Consider the following 15,711-nt stretch of genomic DNA (forward strand, 5'->3'; position numbering starts at 1 on the left):
CAGCGGTGGAGCTGGCCCAGCAATGGCAGGAGTTGGTTTCTGAACAAGAAGAAATACAATGGGAAGGCAAAGACATGTCTGGAAGCACCTTTAAGTGAAGCCAGTGATCCTGCCCACCAACATGTGTCCAAATCCCTGCCTGAACTGGGAAATCAGTGTCAAGGACACGGTGCGTTAAAGAGAACCCTGGATGTCCAACTTTTTACAACCTCTGACATCATTTGCACATCCATGAAGCCTCCTTCCCCTGCCAAATAGCAGTATTATTCACCAGCTTACGATCAATACGGTCACTTACACGCTGGGTCACATCCAGAAGGTACTCTTGAGATGACCAATATTTTTCCCAGCTTTCAGCCCATTGTGTTACCCTGATCTGCACGAGGTCCGTTTAACAGAACTCTTTAGCTTGCAGGTACCGAGGGTTCTTGCAAACAAGCCTTTTTTTCCCCCTTTAACACGTGTTTGCATCTAGCACCCAAATAGCTAAATACTAATTCTGCACTTAGTAACCTTCAGGGATTCTCCCCCACACTACAGGCATTCCCACACCTCATCCCTTGAGGTGCCATCCACACAACAGTAGCCTTCACACTGGGTTCACTCCGCTTCCGAGGTGACCAAACAACAAAGGAGGACAAATTAGGGTAAAAAAGAATAATTACAACATGACTGGGGTAATTTTCAGCCTAAAAGCATCTTTTGCCATGGCTTAAAAAGCCAGCCTGAATATTTATGAAATGCTCTCTGCTATCTAGCAAATAGAATTAATCATATTAATGCATGGAAAAATAAGATTAGCCAGAAAGCGGTATATGAAATCTAATCATGTTTTATTGAATGAAACATGAGTGGGAGAGGTCAGGAGGGCCTCTCATTGTCATCTGTCACAGGAAGCCTCTCCCTGCCACGCGAGCAGCTCGCTCAGGCTCTGGGAAGCACTGGGAGCAGGCAGGAGCAGGGGAAGCAAGTCCTGCACCCAGCGCTCGGCCACACTGCGCCTTGGGAAGGGGCTGCATGGATTGGCAGCAGAGTCCTCCTCATCTGGGGGACAGCTGGGATCTTCCCTTCCCTGCCAGCCATACCTGCTGCGCTACGGAGCATCTTTAAATGCCATCTTACCCTGAGCACCTCACTCTTCTGGAATTTCCCAGTTGCTTCTGCAGTGCAAGAGGCTCAGGAGCTCCAGGACCACGTGCAACACTACAGAAACTACGTTGTACAAAGCATCATCAATCCTTTAACTCCAAAACAGCCACCAAGATGCTCCTGAATGGTTTGCATCCACTAAGGAAACAACCAGCTCTGCCACTCAGCTACCACCAAGAACCAGGCACCGCATGCCAGGCATCAGCTTTCTGACCTATGAAATCCTGCTCTCCGTGTTGCAGATCTGTATTAAAATTAAGGCCTGAAGAGTCAGACAGCAACTACAAAGGCTGGTACATCCCAGGAACACACCAGAGGCAGCAAGGGACCACCACAGCCCCAGCAGCAAGGAGAGCTGCAGGCTGCCTCAATGGGGACAGGCCTGGTTTCCAACAACCTTCCCAAGTGTCCCCGAGAACACACCTTCTAGGAGAAAAGGGGAACATTTCCACTAAGGCAACGTTTCACAGCTTTGAAGCCTGTGTAGGATTTGTTTCTAATGAAAAGCATTATAAATGCTTAACGAGTGAAAAAATAGAATCAAACTGCATCAATCAAATGACAAAGTCTATTTTCCAGATCCCAGAGAACATGTAACTGGCCTTTATGCAGGGATTTCAAAAGCCATTTCAGACACGTTTCTTATTCACTCCTAGTCCTATACAAAACATAACCATGGTAGAAAAACAGCTGAGTATTACAGATAAAGTACCCATTAGTTAACTAGGGCTTAGCAATAAGGAAGCTTAATTCATTGCCCAGGAAAACTTTCACACTTGCATTATAGAGCTTTAACTAATGATGAAACAAGTTATTTCAGACACACAATAATGCTCCAGTCCTCAGCCCCATGCAGCCTGGGCAGGATCATGCTTGTCAGTATTCAAATGAAAGCAATTACTGACTGGAAATCAGAAAGGAAGTGGCAAGGGAGAGATAAAGCCACTTTAAAGCAGCCACCAGGCAACCTGCTTAGAGAAGCCCTGCAAGGAACAGCAGCCGCTGGGGAGCGGGCAGAGGGTCCCTGTCTGGCTCCCACCCATGCTGGCAGTTGGTGATGGCCATGCAGAGCCTGCACGATTCCTGCAAGTGCTGTCCCATTAACCTGGACCAGCAGCAGATGCAGACCCAGGGCTCCAGAACTGGAATGTGGCAGCCAAGGAACCACTTCACTAAGTGACAATTCACCGGCCCTTTGGAGCCAAAGTCTTCCCATTGACTTCAGCAGAAATCAGCTGAGGTCTGAGATGAAAATGCATGCTGAAAGCTCCAAGACTGCTATCTAAGGATCAGAAGCTGCTTTGATATAAAGAAAATAGCTTGGTTCATTAGAAGCACACACAGAGGAGTCTTTGCCAATTGACGATCATCACCTGAAACTGTGACCTTAAACAACAGGTACTCTAATCTCTTAGAGGAGAGCACATGACGTGCGACACATTAGCCTGGCCAGTGGTACCAACTACCTGGCATCAAGAGGGAAGCACAAAGCAGATCTCGCATAGAAGAACCTTAATGAGTATCAGAAACCACTTGGCAGACAGACAGAGGTGGTGGGGAGGGAAGGGTCAACTGCAGATAATGACAAGGGAAGGAATAAAGTCAGCAGCAGTGAAGAGGAGCTGCGGAAGCACAGGTGATTCCTCCACCAGTTCCTCCCCAACTCAACTCTCTGCAGAAACACAGCAACGAGAGAGAACTTCTCAAATGCTTTTCCATAAAGGGTGATGCCTGAAAGGAGTTTCCTGTGCTCAGCTCCAGAAAGGAAGATGTTCTACAATTAACCAGAGGAACCTTAAATCCAAAGGTCCTCAGCCCAGAGAAGCTGTGGCTGCCCCATCCCTGGCAGTGTTCAAGGCCAGGTTGGACACAGGGGCTTGGAGCAAGCTGCTCCAGTGGAAGGGGTCCCTGCCCGTGGCAGGGGTTGGAGCTGGGTGAGCTTTAAGGTCCCTTCCAACACAAACTACGTTATTTTTCTCCTCAGAGGCTCACCCCAGCACATGGTCCCTTATATCCACTGCTCAACATCTGCACCATAGCAAAGCAGAACAAGATGCCCGTGTTGCTTTCACATCAGACATCACTGGGCTAGAAAAGTCATACAAAATACACATGCATGCATCGAGGCACGCTTGCTTCTAGGAAATTAAGAGACAAAGTGAAACCAAATTCTACCCAAATTAACTGCAGAAATAGTCCTAAGGAGAAGGAAAGCATTTGCGCGAGACAAGCAAAATACGGCTCCAAGGCTGAAAAGTCAAAATGAAGATGAGAGACTGAGGAGAAGAGGATTCAGACAGGAATAAACTCCCCTGCTTGGCAGTTACCCACGTGCAGCCCTGCTTCTCTGGCTGCATTCACTTAGCATGGGATTAGTTACAGAAAATCAGGGAAAGTGACAAGGAAAAGCTCACCGAGTGGGAGGGCAGCAGGGCCAACATGACAGAGGGTGCAACCCCCCCAGTTAGACCTGCGTTCCATCAGGTAGAATAACTCAGTCAAGAGGAGGATCACAGGGAAGCAAGAGTCACCTCACCTGCTTCAGCTCTACGGGAGTAATGACTGTAAAAACCTTCTTTGCTAAATACCTGCATTATACCCAGCAAAACGCACACTTGATCTTCCTCAATTCCTGCAAACACACGTAAACTGGATTATTAGTCACTTCCTCCCACCACCTTCCCTGGCAATAGCAGCACAATGCTTTAATAATCATAATGCAAGTCATTATGCCTAATATTAGACACAGGTCCCAGATCAGCTACAGGAGGTCTGAATGGATGACAGAAAGAAGTGCAAGAGACAGACAAGCACATTTTCCTTGTTTGCATTTACTTAAACTGCAGCAAATATGCCCAAACAGAGGAAATGTGCACCTCTGCCTCCACAGAAAGCAAGAACTTACCCTCCATTAAGCGTGCTCAGAGTGCAGCCAAGCAACTGCTCCACAGCACAATCCTAATTTCTCTACAAGAACAGTATTTTAAACCAAATCAAACCTACCCAAGGCTCCAGAGAAATCACCGAGCTATTAAAGGGAAGATGAGGTTGGAACATGCCTGCCGCAGAGGGGGTTCAGTGCTACCCAGGACCAGCCTGGAGAGTTCCTTCTCATCAGACCCAGTCTTGGCACATTTTGGGTGCTCAGCTTGAAACCCTTTGCTATTCTCAGTGGAGCTGAGCCGCCACAGGGATGTTTGCCATGGAAGAAAGTTTTAAAAGGGTACCACAAACAGCTGTAATCCACAGATATTCCTGAGAAGCATCCACCCAAGATTTAGTGAGCTCTGAACAGATACTGACACAGAGCACAACCCTCGGGGACTGGAGCCCAAGCTTCTGAGGGATTTGCTTCTTTTACATGTATTTATGGAGAAGAATGTCACTGATCCTTTCTGGTTTCTCAGCTAGTAGAAAATGAGGGGGAAGAGAACCCCAAGTCTTGAAGACAAGAAGAAGTCTGGAAACAATGACATAACATATATATATACACACCACATACCCCTCTCCAAGTACATCCTTGCCCTGGTAGAGACGGGCTGTGATTGAGAGGCCACTCCAGCCAACCTCTAAGGAGAGGAGGGCAGCTACTGCCACCCTTCCAATTTCTCCTTTCAGCCTGGAGACCCCCCCCCCCGTCCTTTCTAGTCTGACAGGCTCTTTTGCACACTGCTGTTTCCCTCCCCTCCTGTTCTCCGCTCAGTAGAATTTTATTTCTCACCTGTCAAGGAAGCCCAGGCCCAAGGTCCCATGACAGAAGCTGCAAGAGCAGTTAAAAGAGCTGTAAATGTGTTATTTTATTAATATGTCTCAAATAGCTACTCAACCCCTATTGCTCTGCTTGACACGTGGATGCTTAGACCTGCAATGTCCTTACTCTTTCAAGACTTACTGCAGGATTTGGACACAGCTGTGGCGACTGCTGAAGGCAAGAGGGTTAAGGGAACCTGGTTCATCAAAACCCAAGAAAGCATCTGCTTTTAAAGAGGGGAGAATGAACAACAGTGCAGGAGATTTCCAGTAAGCACAGGCCAAGTCAAGCTTACTTAATGCACCGAGTTAGGGGTCTCATAAATACCCCCATTAGAGGATATTCCACAGCTTGGAAATACATCGGAGCTAAACCCCAGCTGAAAGTTCATTTTATTTGGGTACATCTCAGACAAGATTAAAACTATTTATAATGCTTAGGAAATGAAATATTTAGCTACAAGATGCTTCAACAGAACACTTTATTTGGCTGCAAATCTTTCTGCCATATTACCAATAATTAAAACTAGCTTTTCATAGACAGAGGGGAAAAAAGGGTTTTTGCTATACGTTCAAGCTGAATCATATCACAACATGCTTAAAGAGGAGATAGGAGCTCCAGTTTTTTCCCCCCTATGGGCAAAAATTATTGAAAACTGAGTAATGTGAATTTAATTATCAGGCTCTGAGCCAAAGGCCAGCTCTGAAAACTGGAATTCAAAATAAGACTCTCTGTAATTCTGCTTATGGGACTGAAAAGTTTCCTCCTCAAGAATACCAAATGAGATCCCATTGAATTGACTGCTATGGTTATCTTGCCTGCGTTTCCTGGTGCTAGAAAGATGCAGGATGAGCCTCAAAGCAGAAACGGCTGCATCTGGGAGCCCTGGATGAAACTGGTGTTTGTGTGACCTGGGTTTTGCTCCCTGACCCAGCACATCTCACCTGGACCACGCCATCGAACAGGAGCCCGCTGCTGTTACAGCACCCAGAGCTCATCCAGCTCCCACCAAAAAAACATCTGGAGGAAAGGCATCATTACAGATGCAGGACAGGGGCACTTGGTGGGGAATAAGGAAAGAAAATATGCCACTATCCCCTCTGACAGATCCCCAGACTGCTGTCCATAGAACATACTACCTTAAAACAGCTACTAGATCTCCTCTCCAAAGGACTGCATGTGCACATACAAGCACTACTGAAAGTCAGAGGGCTTCTCTTTCTAAGCTGCCGTTTTTAAAGTTCCACCATGCTGTATTTATGGGTAGTTTATTAATTTCTTTGCAGCAGGTTCCCTCTGACAGGCATTGTTTTATTTTGGGTATGACAAGACACAGTACTGCACTGGCAACACCTCCAGGCTGAATAATGTTTCTCAACTAGCTACATTCATCTTTACCACACACCACAGACGACTGAGCCCTGCTGCTGTACATAACGGCTAAAAACCAACAGTGCCCTAAAATATTAATACATGCTAATAAACCCAGGGTCTTTTTCCATGAAACAGCAACATCTAATTTTCAGAGGGTCCTAGGAACAGTAAACAATTGGTACATGGTAAGTGGCAACTTCTCTCCCATCAATACATCCTAAACATTCAAACCCTATTTGCCCATAATTGTCAGCCACACATAAATTACTTAAATGAACATTATTTGTGGCTGTGACAGAATCCGCATAAATAATCTTAATTTAGCTTCCTGCTGAGATCCCAGCAACACCTCAGTATTTCACAGTCTTAATTCTTCCCTTCCAGAGGGATGCCAGGTTTAAGGCTACTCCCTTCATTTGCTGCTCACCAGGGCTTTTAGCTGTTTGCTGAGTGCACTCAGTGCAGATCACCCTGTCTACATCAACCAGAGGCAGAGCTGTCCTTTGCTATAAAAGCAACATGAGCAATACATCAGACTCTGCAAGCCCTCACTTCAGACCCCACAGCCCTGACCATTGGGTAGCTCTTGTATATCAGAAAAGAGTGTGGCATTCATTATACATAAAAGCACTATCTCTGAAAGCATTGCTCAGACAAAGGGAGGAGGGTATTGGAATTCCGTGCACAGCCTCTGCCTAAAGGACAAAACCATCTGTAGAAACGCTTGCCAGAAGTTCATTAACAGTAAAGCCAACTTGTCAGCATCAGCTTTAGTCATAATCACAAAACCATTCAGCAAAAGCAAGGTTTGGGCACGTCAATGTCTGAGGGGCTTTTCCTGGGCTTTGAAGTGTTGGGTGGTTGCTTTGGTTGCGTGTTTTCAAGCCCCTCACCTCCTCTCAGCAGCTACATTATGAAATCTTACCGCGCAGAGCATGATTTACAGGAGGTAACTGTCCCTGCAAAGTTTACCAAGGAAACAAAAAGCATCCCAGGGAGTTTCGTTACAAGGAAGCAGCTGTGACCCGTGACTGCAGCTAACGGGGAACTGCCCTCCTTCAGGCACAAACTCTTCACTCTGAACACGCTATAACATTTGTATCTGCACACACAAAACACGCGCGGGTACTGCATGACTGCGAACTGTGGGCAGCAGTAACTTACCAGAGCGAAGATCCCTCTGTTCCAGCAACTTCTAAAACATCGTATCCATCTTCCAGCTGAAAATCCATGAAAACCAGAGCAATAGTGTCTCCGGGTTCGGCGAGAATAGTCCACGTGCAGTCTGCATTATTGCCATACTCCAAGGGAAAATGAGGGCTTGAGATAATCCCGCTCTGTCCCCGCAAAGTCCCTCCGCAGGCATCATCAGCTGCAAACAGAGTGTGAGTTGATCAGATATTGCAAATGCATAACACAGAACATCAAAAAAGAGAAAGCCCAAATCAAATCAAAGCTCTGAAAGCCCCATCGTTTTCATCAGGACGTGTTTTACTGCACACTATTAAGAGACAACGATGTTGGGAATGCAAAATCCAGTCAGGTCAGCCAGTGTCTCCTGGCAAGTGCCAGCTTATTCCCCACCACACACTTACTAGGGATTTGTTCAGTCTCATTTCAAACCCCCCAACTGACAGAGCTTCTGGTGGCTCTCAGCCTCGCACGTCTCACTGCCAGGATGCTATTTCCTCACGTTTTTGCCCAAGCTTCCCGTTCCACCCCTTATTCCTGATGAGGATCCTCTGCGGTGTTTCCCGTTTTCCCTCCTATCCGTGTAGGGAGCCAAGCAGGAGGAAAACCACCAGGAATTCAGTGACCAAGAAAGGATTCACAGGTATGTGAAAACTCACAGTGGGGACAGAGGCTGGGTTCCAACCCAGACAGATCTCAGTACCTTCATCAACAACAGCAACACCCCAAGGGCTGGGACAACAGGACCCTGAGTACAAGCATGGTATTTAACAGAAATCTAATAGAAAATTGTGGAGCGTCCCACACCACTGCCTTACGTGTCTTTATTTGCTCTGATTTCTTTTTATGTTCTTACCAAAATCGGTGGTAAAAGTGTAACTAACTCCTTGCTCAGCAACACAGCAGAGACACTTCCCAGTCACATACTGGATCTCCTGCTTGCTGCAGGCTCTTTCATTTTTATAACCTGAATTTTATCAGCAGGAGCAATTAACAGAGGAGCATCTCAAGAGAACATGGGCAGGAAGAGAAAGGAAACCCAGGGATTCATTTGGGTGGCGCATCCTCTCATACATAACAGCATCAGCTCCGCATTTCTTTGGAACGCGGCTAGGAAAAGCCTGTTAACTTTACAACGTGTTACAGAGCAGCATTTCAGATGCTTTAGTCAAGGAGCTTGGGGCTTTACATCCATTTTTTTTCAATACAATCTATTTTTAAAACAAACCCTTCCAAACAAATTTAACACAGGGGAGAGCATTCGTTGAGTGCAACGGGGTCACTGGCACCTAGGGAAAGGGCAGCACAATCCTGCAGGAGGGTCTTCAGGTTTTAGACCTTCCCTGGTGTTAGTGCCTCGTGCTGCCAGTGGGGTTTATCAGCAGAGCCGAAACCTGCAGCCGAGGACTCAAGGAACTTGACAGAATCAGACAAGCACAGACGCCAGCTTCTCCTGCCCCGGCCATCTGCTCTCCCAGGGCGCCCAGCCACCCGAAGCAGCAGAATGAGAAGTGTCGGAGGTGCAGGCACCTCTAAGTCCTGGTGGACACCCCGGCCCTTTGCGACTGCTTCTGTGCTGATGGCACGTGCAGAGCTCACAGCAGGCAGGGAAAAATATGATTACAACACCCCAGATACACAGGCAGCTACAAAACTGCTTCTGGGCCATTCCAGCAGCCACAAAACTGCTTCTGGGCCATTCCAGCAGCCACAAAACTGCTTCTGGGCCATTCCAGCAGCCAAAACCAGCACTGAAAAAGGCCACAGAAATCCCAATCAGTGTTCTACTACAGAGTTATCTATGTTGCAGCAAATTAAAGTTATCCACAGACACTGAAGCCCAGTCAGAATCATGGGTTTAGGCTGAAATATCTCTCATCTAGTCTGAGCATCAGAAAACCCTTCAAACTTCAATGCATCACACACTAGATTGAGAGCAGGACCTCCAAAGAAGGTCCATGCAAGAAGTGAAAGGGCTTCTTCCAAACACCTCCCCCTGACAGGCAGAATGAGAATGCTTTTTGGAGGATGAATGGATCCCAGCCAAAGGAGATAAGCACAATTCACCCGTTTACTGGAATGTTCAAATCTAATTTCTCATGAATAACTGCCCCTGCGGATGCTAGAAAGAAAGAGATGCAGAAAAGATTCCTCGCCAAGTGCATTCCCAGACCATGCGCCCAGCAGCAAGACCGGCAAAGCAGGAGCAAGGTCATTACCTGCTTCAGCAAGGCACGGGTATAATAAGCCATTTATTCTGAAGATACACTTTCCTCCAGAGGGGCAGTTACCTCCTACAGAACACGTCAAACATCGCTGTTGCCTGCCTGGCCCTAGGCAACCATTCAAAGAATCTCTGCAGCAAGGTCCTGCTAACCTACCATGAAACAGATGCAAGCAATCCAGCCTCTGCACACAAACACCAAGTTCAAGGGCACAGGTGCTCTGGGCCCGACACTTGCTTCTCACTGTGATCATGGATTCCTGCAGCCCAGGTCTATAGAGAACCCTTAAACACACCCAAGAGCAAAGGCAACGAGGATTTGGAAGCAGCAACTCCTATCAGCAAGTTCTCAACCACGTTTACTATGGGGGTCTGGGAAGTCTGGGGCTGGTAATTTAAAGCTGTTCTTGCACTAGAGGAGAGGATGGAAAATACACTCAAGGATGCAGACTCAGTGACAGGTTAGACATTTTAACCACGGGGACTTTTCACATGACTAAGCTACCTTACAGCAGCAGAGGATGCAGCAGCACCAGCAGTCTGCTGGGTTGGGCCTTTCTGGTTTTATTATTAAAGGAAAGGTTTTAATTGAATTCCCTGAAAACTTTTCATTGCAAAAGGCACCCGATGGAAAGCGCATTCCCTTCCCACCCGCTTCTAAACAGACACTTGCTAATTCTGCAGAGGTTGTTACTGCTTAAACCGCTTCTAAAGTCTTGTACAATCTTCCTGCACAGCCCTTCAATTACTCTGGGCTCAGCGCAGGCTAAGCAGCTGTTTGAGTTCCAGTAAGACAGACCCCTTTTAATGAGATTATACATATTTGATATGCTTAAAAAGCAGCTCTGCAAGCGCTCAACTGCTCCGCAGGGTTACAGGCTCTGCGCTCAGCGCCTGCCACAGCCACAAACCTATCAGTTCTAGTTAAAATCAGCGAGCAACCTGGGCAAGGTTTCCCTGCACGCGCGTGAAGGTGCGTTACAAAACGGCTTCGGATGTGCCCAGGTACCCTCTGCCCCTTTCAAATGCACCATTTTGCCTTATTTGCAATAAACAGAGCCAGGTGAGGCTGACCTTCTGGGGCTACAGCAGAACAGAAGCAGCATCCCAAGACTGCTGGGGTTTTGCCTCCAGCACACCAACTGTCAAGATAAAAATACAGCTTGACTTGTAGGACTGCTTAAAGCCCCGTTCAGATGAAGTCTGAGGCCTCATTTCACTCTCTGCATACAGAACAACTGGGCAGAGAGCTTGTAAAACCACACAAAACACAATGAGGAAACCATTCCGGGTATTTTGGACACGGGGAAGTGCCAGCTTAGTCCAGATTTCACAGCCTGACCCAGACCTGCTGAGGACCTTCTGTCCTTGAGGCAAACCCGAGTTACACTTGGTCTACCAGGCACAGCCAAGCTTCTCCTCCGGGCAGCCTCAGCTGAAGCACCCAGCTCCTGCTCCACAGGCCAGCATGGAGATGGCATTTGCTGCTGCTTGGGTGCTCCCTGAATGAGATCACTGCCGCTTAATGCCTCCTCCCACGTAAGCAAGAAGCATAACTCACCAGAGCAGAGTCTGTGCACTTGGAATTTACAGTCTCTTTTAGCTCAGAGTGCAAGAATCAATTTTGATATAACTGAGCTTTCAAAGCCACTGGCGAGCTGCAGCACCAGCTCCCTCACCACCTCTGCACAGACACATCTCACCAAGCCATTCTTCCCGCATCTGGAATTCCTTCCTACTTCCCTTTCTCACCGAGGCTACGCTTGGCCTTCATAAAAACCCAACTGTATTAACTGAGCATTGAGTAAAGGGAGCGCAGACCAACCCTCTGCAGAAAAAGCAGCCGAGCTGCAGCACTCCTTCAAAGCGTCACTGCCATGGCACATCCTCCCAAACACCTTTGTTGCATACTCTCTTCTGCCACGCATTTGTTTGCATCTTCAATTATTTCAATGCATGAAGGCTGAAAGAGACAAGGCCGCTAACGCGGAGAAAAGGATGTTCCAAAGCAGAAGAGCAAAATGAAACCAGAAGAGGGTATCAGCATGGTAGAAATTTTCTGTTATCAACCCTTATCTCACCATTATAGTGGAGAGGAGGGGAAGGATGCAAGGGCAGAGTCCCCAGACGAAACGCTGGCCTCTGCAGTGACATTGGCCAAGTCTATTCCCAAAGCAGCTTCTGGGATTTTAGCATCAGTGCTAAGGGACACTTCTTGCCTCCATCTGTCAGGATCTGACCCACCAGCGTGACCCATCCCCAAAGCATATTAGAAAAGAACATGTACTAAGACATTTAACAAACTTCCAGGTGACAATCACCAGTAAGCCATTATTAATAATTATTTATGATATTACATTAGTAATTAATACTATTATCAATTATAGCTATGAAGGCCTTTTCTCAGGGAAATACATATCCTCCTTCAGGCAAGAGCTCCGAAAGCATTATTTTCCCTGCAGAAGGTGGCATAGAGCTGTCAGGATGCAAAGCCTTTTGCCCCTTGCAACAACTACAGTCTGTTTACCAGCCAAGCACAAACATCTGACTGCTGAAAGCCTACTGCTGGGGGAAGCAGTTCAGCTGATTTTCTCATTCAGCAAGTTCGTTTGCAGACTGTCTTTGCTACTTTCTGCTTTCCTGGAACTAGATATAAATGTTACATGAGAACATTCTGGCTCCTGCTGCCAAAAAAATGCCTTGCAAGTTTTACCCGAGGTAAAGTCCTGAAGGATGGGGACCAGATCTGTGAGAAAGGCGCAGCAACCTCCAGGAACCTGCAGGCACTTTGCTACACAGCGCACCCGAACAAGCGCGTGCTCTGCTGCCATCAGAGCAATCCCCACAGCACCGAGGCGAGCACCAGAACTGAGTGTTCCTCTATTCTGAAGTGTACCAGAACCCACTGTCACTGGGGGCTCTGGGGCATCAGTTTCGACAAGGGTCCGCAGGGACAGGCCAAGGGGAATGGCTTTAACCTGCCCGAGGGGAGACTGAGATGAGCTCTTAGGCAGAAGCTCTTCCCTGTGAGGGTGCTGAGGCGCTGGCACAGGGTGCCCAGAGAAGCTGTGGCTGCCCCATCCCTGGCAGTGTTCAAGGCCAGGTTGGACACAGGGGCTTGGAGCAAGCTGCTCCAGTGGAAGGGGTCCCTGCCCGTGGCAGGGGTTGGAGCTGGAGGAGCTTTGAGGTCCCTTCCAACCCAGAATCACAGACTGGTTTATGATTACTGCTGTGTAACCGATTCAAGCAAGCATTAAAAACACACCAAGCAAACAATATTTGCTCACTTTAAATTCAAGATTTATGCCACAGCTTAGAACTGCTGATTGATTGCACAAGCAGAGTCAATAAAAAGAATCAATGTAAGATGCTTTGCTGAAGTACACAAGGAATTGAGGCGAAAAGACTTCAAACAGCAGCAACTGTTTTGGTATAACACCACTGACACTTCCATGTTTACAGATTCTCTAGTTCCTCGTCACCCCAGAGGATCAGCAAGAAGGTCTCTATCCTGGTCAAGGAATCTAAGTTTCCCTACTTAAAAGGGCTCGCAGGAGAGCTGGCCAACCCCTTCAACCACAGCCAGATTTCACCTCCGTACAGCCTCGCCCAAGGCTGCTGCTGCAACCCCCCAGACAAAGCACCACAATGCCTGTGGAGCGTGCCATGAGGGAAACCAGCCTGACACTGTAGAAAGCAGTAATTTTTTTTCTAGTATTTCATTTTCTAGTACTTGAAAATTCATTTTCTAGTATTTCAGCTACAAAACCCGCACGATCTTGGGAAGGTGCCTTATCTTACAGATGCTCCTCCTGCTTCCCCCTCCCTGCACAGACTTTAGGCAAAGAATCCCTGACTGGTTTGGGTTGGAAGGGACCTTAAAGCTCCTTCAGCTCCAACCCCTGCCACGGGCAGGGACCCCTTCCACTGGAGCAGCTTGCTCCAAGCCCGTGTCCAACCTGGCCTTGAACACTGCCAGGGATGGGCCAATTCTGAAACTGAAATGAGGAAAGAACTGAAGACACTGAAGTTAAAGCAGCTGTGCAGCACTTCGAACACACTGAGCACTTCAGAGCCTCCCTATCATTGACACAAACCCTGGCAGTTTTAAGGAATCCAGTAAAAAGGAACCTCAATATTAACTACAGCGTGTTTAGTTTTCAAGTCTTTTACATCAAGCTTACAGTCCATGAAGCTTTTCCCACCCCCAAATAGCTCCTTAAATCCAGGTTCACTGTGGCTTGTTCCCGGCGAAGAGAATTCACTTTACCTCTGCAGAAGGGGAGAGGAAAATCCCAGGAGGCACTGTTTTCCGAACCGGCCTGGCACGTGAGCAAGGCGTGTCCTTCCAAGAAGAAGCCTGGATTACAGCTGTACCTCACTTTGTCCCCGATGCTGAACGTGGTCCCTTGCTGAATCCCGTTCTGCAGCCTGCCGGGATTTCCGCACGTATGACTTGGTAGAACTGCCAAAGAAAGTTGTTTCTGGTTAGAGACAGCGCATTGGAACCGAGCTGCCAGGTGAAGGATCCCAAGGGAAGGCTCAGCCCACAGCAGATGCATCACCTACAATGTGAAGAGCAAATAACCACAAAGCTCGCCCCACTGGATTGCACCCACGTTCATCAGCCCAGTTACCATTAACATTTAAGTCCCATTTCTACCAAGGAAGCAAAATTCACTCCCCGAGCTTCAGTCAGAAGCAAGATCCAATTTCCTGACCAAAGTTCCTAAACCAAAGGCTCCCTCTCCCCCCTGCAGTTCTATTTAACACAACCGCAGGTGACTGTTTCTCACTCAGCCTTTGTGGGGCACTTCAATGTGCAATGTAAGCAGAGCTTGTTGTACCTTAGAACCACACAGAAGACAGTTGCTAATTACTGGTTCTGCTACTGCCTAGGCAAAAGGGCAGCATTTCAGCCCACCAGGATTTATACTTCACTGCACTGTGGTTTAATCCACGTTTCATGCATACGCATCAAACCGGACTCCCAAGAATGGACCCAGCTCCACTGAAGGAAAATACAGTCCAAAAATAGGCTGCATTGGAAAGAATACAGAATACTTGAATATGAGGTGGTGAAGTTGCAGCTAAAGTGCAGGTAAATCCTCAACCAACGCCTCTTACAGCAGTTTCACAGAATTTAAACCAAACTCTATAGGCTTCCACAAGCCACTTCCAAAAGATTCACTCAAATCATGGATTTAGAGCCCAATATAAAACCCAATAAGGACAACCAAGCCTAGGAACGACACAATCAAATTTGAATCAGGCCCATCTGCAGCATCTTGTATTGTAGTTCTTTTTCATTAAGGCTGAAACATCAGAGGAAGGAAAACACGGTCATTCAAAGCTGAGAGATGGTTTCTCACTGGAAGCAATTTTGTCACGGGCACGAACAAAACCAGATGAATTCCTACGAGCAAAGGGAGGTTTAGCCTGCAGCTCTGCCAAGGAAAAGAGGAAGATTAAAAGGAAAATGATATGCTAGTGTAGACAGCATGCAGCAGAATAAAATACAACCCAAAGTGTGTGTAAGCATGTGGAGTGAAGCATAAATCCCTAACGCTAAATGATGCAAAGGCTCTACCTTTTACCTTTCTGTCCTGCCGGGGTACAGTGCTTTAGGATTATGGGATCGAGATTGGAACATTCCCTGCTTTATCTCCCTCCACCAGCAGCCCCCAGCTGCCTCCTCAGGCTGAGCCCCAGTGCCAGAGAGTGCTCTCTAAGGCAAGCACACTGACAGCATCCCTCACAGCAAGGGAAATTACAGTCTAATCTGTAATGAATATAGGATTATGCTGCATCCAGCCAGACCACCTTGTTTTCTAGCTAACCCACTTCCACATTAAATACAACCCTACCACCTTAACCTTCATTAATTTTAATGGCACATTCATCTCCACTCCTGCATTGCTTCAGCTCTTTTCATTTCTGCTGTGACCCCAGGCTCTCAGCACCCACCTGCATGCAGAGGAGCAGCCCAGGAGAGCACAGCCAGCACCCCGAGGACACAGCG

At 47.4% G+C, this 15,711-nt stretch overlaps 1 protein-coding gene across 3 annotated transcripts in view; it reads right to left on the minus strand.

Moving 5' to 3' along the window:
* CSMD2 (CUB and Sushi multiple domains 2) overlaps nucleotides 1-15,711 on the minus strand; it is a 259,895-nt gene that overhangs the window by 182,316 nt on the left and 61,868 nt on the right. For all 3 annotated transcript variants that reach the window (XM_057403460.1, XM_057403458.1, XM_057403459.1), the window contains exons 4-5: nucleotides 13,960-14,154; nucleotides 7,439-7,646 (exon numbers count right to left, since the gene is read on the minus strand). In XM_057403460.1, the coding sequence (XP_057259443.1) occupies nucleotides 7,439-7,646; nucleotides 13,960-14,154 (403 nt within the window). The remainder of the gene's footprint in view (nucleotides 1-7,438; nucleotides 7,647-13,959; nucleotides 14,155-15,711) is intronic.

The sequence above is a fragment of the Pezoporus wallicus genome, unplaced genomic scaffold (genome assembly GCF_028554395.1).
Source record: "Pezoporus wallicus isolate ANWC-B61680 ecotype Strahan unplaced genomic scaffold, APGP_CSIRO_Pwel_v1 contig_8232, whole genome shotgun sequence".
NCBI lineage: Eukaryota > Metazoa > Chordata > Aves > Psittaciformes > Psittacidae > Pezoporus > Pezoporus wallicus.